This window comes from Trifolium pratense, linkage group LG1 (assembly GCF_020283565.1).
Source record: "Trifolium pratense cultivar HEN17-A07 linkage group LG1, ARS_RC_1.1, whole genome shotgun sequence".
Taxonomy (NCBI): domain Eukaryota; kingdom Viridiplantae; phylum Streptophyta; class Magnoliopsida; order Fabales; family Fabaceae; genus Trifolium; species Trifolium pratense.
Window position 1 is genome coordinate 10,637,595 of NC_060059.1, and position 5,434 is coordinate 10,643,028.

General features: G+C 36.0%; 1 protein-coding gene across 4 annotated transcripts; it reads right to left on the reverse strand.

The window, feature by feature from the left end:
* Nucleotides 1-795: 795 nt before the first annotated feature.
* On the reverse strand, nt 796-5,155 carry LOC123910428. 4 transcript variants are annotated; one of them, XM_045961786.1, is made up of 8 exons: nt 5,082-5,155; nt 4,904-4,998; nt 4,729-4,807; nt 2,821-2,904; nt 2,009-2,048; nt 1,778-1,846; nt 1,557-1,666; nt 796-1,207 (listed from the first exon to the last, which is right to left on the reverse strand). In XM_045961786.1, the coding sequence occupies exons 2-8, from the start codon at nt 4,914-4,916 to the stop codon at nt 1,072-1,074; spliced, it is 531 nt and encodes a 176-aa protein (XP_045817742.1). In that variant the 5' UTR covers nt 4,917-4,998; nt 5,082-5,155; the 3' UTR covers nt 796-1,071. The 4 variants fall into 4 exon arrangements, with proteins under 4 accessions (XP_045817742.1, XP_045817676.1, XP_045817597.1 ...); XM_045961720.1 differs by having other exon boundaries at nt 4,729-4,813; nt 5,082-5,152; XM_045961641.1 differs by having other exon boundaries at nt 4,729-4,813; nt 4,904-5,114.
* Between the last annotated feature and the right edge of the window lie 279 nt (nt 5,156-5,434).

Sequence of the window (5,434 nt, forward strand, 5' to 3'; positions counted from 1 at the left end):
TAACAAAGTTAAACAAACAGACCCTGTAATTCTCCATTATCCTAACTGCTCAATCAAGGTTTTCCTTGAGATGACAAAGTAGACAATGCTTGTTTGAGTAAGTGCAAATCACTTTACACTTGCCTGGTTAAAAATATGTGTGAACATGTTAAAGATAAGAGCATGACTTAACCATACACCAATCCCAATATCACTAACTAAAGTAAATTGAAAGTGACTTTTCACACTTTAACATACATTATGACGAGGGAAATCCATTTTCACTCCATCTTATCTATCTTTCCACATTATATTAACTTCAACATTTCACCAAATGATCTAGTGTATCTTTGGAAAGTAATAAAACCACGGTGACATACAGCATTTACTTAGTGTATGTTTGATATCACGGTGAGTATGTCATAATCACAACAACGAACTGTGGTTTTACAGAAACTACACGTGTAGTTCTACCAAATTGCAGTGGTTCACCGTGATACCAAACATAGGCTTAGAAGCTAGCATTACCAACTTCAAAACCACAGCACGTTTAGCCTTACTTATTGCAGTTCCAAATAGGCTATTGATTTTGATATGTTCAATAGAATTTGATTCTAATTTGAACTTACGATGTGTAGCTTTTAACTTCAAACGTGATTTTTATACTCAAGATTATTGTTCAACTAACTTTTATACATTCAACTCACATTTAAGGAAGATCAATTTTACAAAATCAATTCATTCATAATCAAGCCAAACACACATTTGAAAACCATAGACAAGCTAAGAATCAAACTAGTAAGAAACACCAAAAGATATTAAGAAACACCATATACAAAGAGTATGGTATTAATATGCTTTGAATTATAAATACAAATAGGAGATAACTTGGTTGATAGTTGATACTTATCTGGGATTCAGAACTTTGTGTTGCACAAATTAAGTTCTACAGAAAAGTTCAGCATTCATCAAAGCTACAAGTACGAATAAACACGATAACACATGACTTTGCAGTCAACACCAGTATAAAGTCTCATGTACAGATTCGTGTACAATAAAACTCTTAAGATATTTGCAATGAGTTCTATTTATTCACACAGTCGGGTCCTTCCCAAACCTCATAAACACATGAGTTGCCAGCATTGATCCCCTGCGAGTCATTTCTGCAACTCGGCCAAGCAATGGCAGCTTTACTGTTTCTCGATTAGAGATTGGTTTTTTGTCCCACCTATTTGGTGTAAATATAAAATTTAGTCACCCAGGAGGAATTATTATTGCCTACATTTTTTATAAAGAATAAATGAAATATTTACCTAAGCCATAAGGAACTATTGTTCACAATTTTACACCGCCATCCAACAAGAACTCATCATATTGCTATGTATGCAAATATTGTAACCGTTTTTCGAAAATACCAGTAAGAAGTCAATTTTTATTAGATGCCGGTGTAAGGCTAATTTACACTGATGGTGCATGTCCCCTTTTCGGCTAAAGATGTTATTCCACGTCTTTCTAACTCTTCCCTTAATTTTCCAAAAAAAAAAAAAAAACAGCTGGTTCAGGAGATTAATACATACCAGTCCTCATGGCGAACAACTTTACCCTCGTCAACAGACAACCTGATTAGCGATACCATCTCTATATCCTTCCCCAAGATTTTATAGTGTTGCTTATTGTCAATTAATATCTGCATACATCCATGAATTTGGATTTTCTACTAAGAGATCAAGAAAGCACTTGTACTTTGAGTAGAGCAAAACATTGACATGCTACAATAAGTGACCGCAGATTTACTAACCTCTCCTTTTCCTGGTGAAACCATCTTTTCTTCAACACTGTATTCTACAATCTTTGACTCACTAAATACCTAAGATATAAGGTGATAAAAGAAAGTTGGGAATATGCTAAACATTTGAAAGAAAAGGATAAAAGAAAAGGACGCAGATCCGAATTTGACAAGCTTGAAGCAAAATGAAGATCAACACGAAAAAAAGAGACAAAATAGTGATCAGCAAGAGGTAATGAAAACCTTAGGAAGAGAATAGAATGCTGATTTGATCTGCTGCACCCTGCAGTATCATCATGTTAAATTACGTAAGTCAATTTATCCTTCTACTTAGCAATTTTCATTGCTTCCTTGAATGGTGAATACAAGAATTTCAAAAAACCAGAAATCTAGACAGTTTATCAAGAAATAAAACATAATTTGAATAGTGTAAAAATAGCCCTTGACAGGTTCTATGCAAAGACATGTTACACGCATATAATGGGAAAAGGCCATGTTCAAAATATTGGCAAATTTGGAAATTCTTCCTTCCTAATCTATGTAAATGCACATTGGGACACCGGATTTAGGATTACTAATTGTACAAAATGGCTTCTAGATTTGGTTAGGGGCTGAATCTTTATCATGGTAAGATGGTAACATAATTTAATAGTAATACCATAACAAGGTAGACATTGTAATTAAAAAATAAAATAAAAAAGTCACTTTGTTTCAATTTAAAATATTCTAAAATGTGGCTGCATTTATCCCGTGGTTTCAGCATCAAGAAGCATCGACAACAAACAAACCTCTTTTTGATTGAGATTCCAGGAAAATCTTTAGTACAGAGCAGTTATCACAAACTACAATCTCAAGGACAAAGCAGTTTGAACTTTAAAAAATCAATTTAATGTGTTAAATTCACCTTTCCGATGGTTCCACTCGACAGAACAAGCTTAATCCTTTTGTTTGTTTAATATCATACCAAATGTATAACATTATACAACATTATCCATGGCATTTAGCCTGCTAATTTCATGAAAATCGAAGAGGCAATAACAAAATTAAATGCATACCCATGTGCACGCATAAGGGGATCCTCAAAGGAAGCATTTGGGGCATAAATTTCAAAATCACGAGCCGTGGCACATGATCCATATCTGAAATACCACATCAACATCCATGCATACAATAAGAATACCTAAACAACATTACTTGAAAAGAAAGCCTATAACCATAAGTAGTAAGAACCATATAAGACATGTCTTGAAAATCTTGCATAATCCAAACTAGAGAGCAGATACGACGTGCTACATAGATTATTTATAATATGATACTAGACTAGTACAAATCGACCCGATGAAGAACAAACGTCTACACCTTAACAGGTTTGACGCTTGGTGGACTAGTATGGATGACCATACCATCGAACTATTTTACACTTTGACCACCTTAATATGTTTAGCTCAGTTGGATCATCCAAGCCACGTTGAGGCCCACCTTCAGCATGCCTAGTTCAGCTGGATTAGTTCAGCTGGATCATTCAGATCACGCTGAACTCCACCTTCAATGTGCCTAGCTCAACTGGATCATCTAGGTCACGCTGAGCCCCGCCTTCAGCATGCCTAGCTCAACTGGATTATCCAAGTCACGCTGAGCCCCGCCTTCAGCATACCTAGCTCAACTGAATTACCCATGTCAAGTCATGCTGAGCTCCACCTTCAACATGCATGGCTCAGCTCTATCATCCAGGTCATGCTGAGCTCCTCTTTGGTCAAATACACCAAGCACATATTTGGTAAAACTATGCAAGCACGTGTCCTGTACAAGGATAATGACGTGAGCAACGATGCTCCAGTTCAATGTGTCCTACAGTACCATGTGTTTTGTACAGACGAGCTGGACATGGTCTCATAAGCATAACTTATTGGGCTTGGACATTCAGGAAAGGCCCGGAAGGAATGAACTATAAAAGAAGGAATCCAACTTTTCGCACCCCCTGAATATCCTCGATCACACCCTGAAATTACCAAACTAACCATCTCGCTTTCTAGGATGCGGACACTTTTTTGCACTCTAATTAGCGGGTGTCAATATTTTTAGCTCAAATCCACCCCCTAGAATGAAAAAATCATGAAAAAAGGAGTTCGCATTCTTGAAAGCGAACTCAGCTGCAATTTGCATTCTAGAAAGCGAACTGACTGCAGTTTGCTATCTAGAAAGCGAACTCAGTTGTAGTTCGCATTCTAGAAAGCGAACTCAGCTGGAGTTTGCATTATAGAAAGCGAACTCTTCCCCCCCCCCCCCCATTTTTTCTATTTACACACTTGCTTTCTAAGCGGCGAGAGGGTAAAATGGGGTTTTCAGAGGTGACCATGACTGGGCGGGGGGGCCAGAAGTAAAACTCTAAAAGAAGACACTTAAGAAACAAAGTGGATCCATTTTTTCAGAGTGCTATTGGAATCCCTTCTCAAGTAGAATGAGTGTGTGTGTGTGTGTATATATATATATATATATATATATATATATAGAGTCAGGATCCGTTGACACCAACTAGTTTGACACCAAATGTTACACCTCTCAATAACGTTTTAACCGATATAAATTTTATAAAATCCACCGTTGGATTGAAAGTTTACATCATATAGATCATTTGTGTAAAATTTCAAATAAATCCAAAATCATTTGATATGTTATTGAGATACATCAAAATTAACGGTTTTTGTATTTTTTTAAATGCCGTTAATCTTTATGTGTCTCAATAGCATATCAAATGATTTTGGATTTGTCTGAAATTTTACACAAATGATCTATATGATGTAAACTTTCAATCCAACGGTGAATTTTATAAAATTTATATCGGTTAAAACGTTATTGAGAGGTGTAACATTTGGTGTCAAACTAGTTGGTGTCAACGGATCCTGACTCATATATATATATATATATTGTGGTGATTTAGAGAGAGTGAGAGAAAGAGAGCTTACAAACGGAGAAGATGAGGAATAATGGAATCAGCAAAAGACTTTTTAGCACCGGAATCAAACACTTCTTTGAAACTGATATCTTTTCCTTGAAATGAAATTGAAAAAACAGAAATTGTGAGAATAAATAATAATGATGATGATGATGAAAAAGAATGAACCCTTACTTAGTACTTACCAGTAGCATCCATGGCGAATTTTGTGGAAAGACAGAGAGAGAAGTTGAGGAAGTGATGATTATGTGGTGTGCCAAAATAGCATCCATGTCTAACTCTAAAACGTGTCAAGTTCATTTTGATTGATGTTTATGTTTAGTTTAATTAACTAATAATTAAACAAGAAGGGACTTAACTTACCAGAGGTTCTGTGTTAGTGGTAACTTGTCCCTCAACGTGGTCATGCCTCCTCCTTCCATCCCTTTCAAATATTCATTCTGAATAGTCAGTCAGTCATCAATTCAATTTCAAATAAAACGGCATCAGACTCACCCTTAACAGTGACCCAGAGCGTCATTATTAATATTGACATGCATATTGACACCGATGCGTGTCCGACACCGGGATACGCTTAATCCAATGAGTGTCCGACACCGTGTCTTTTCATGTTGATTTGATGGGAGCTATTTTGGCTATTGAAATTGTTTTTGATAAGAGTTGGCATCATCTTTGGCTAGAAATTGTGTGCAACCCCATATTATCATGTGGACTCT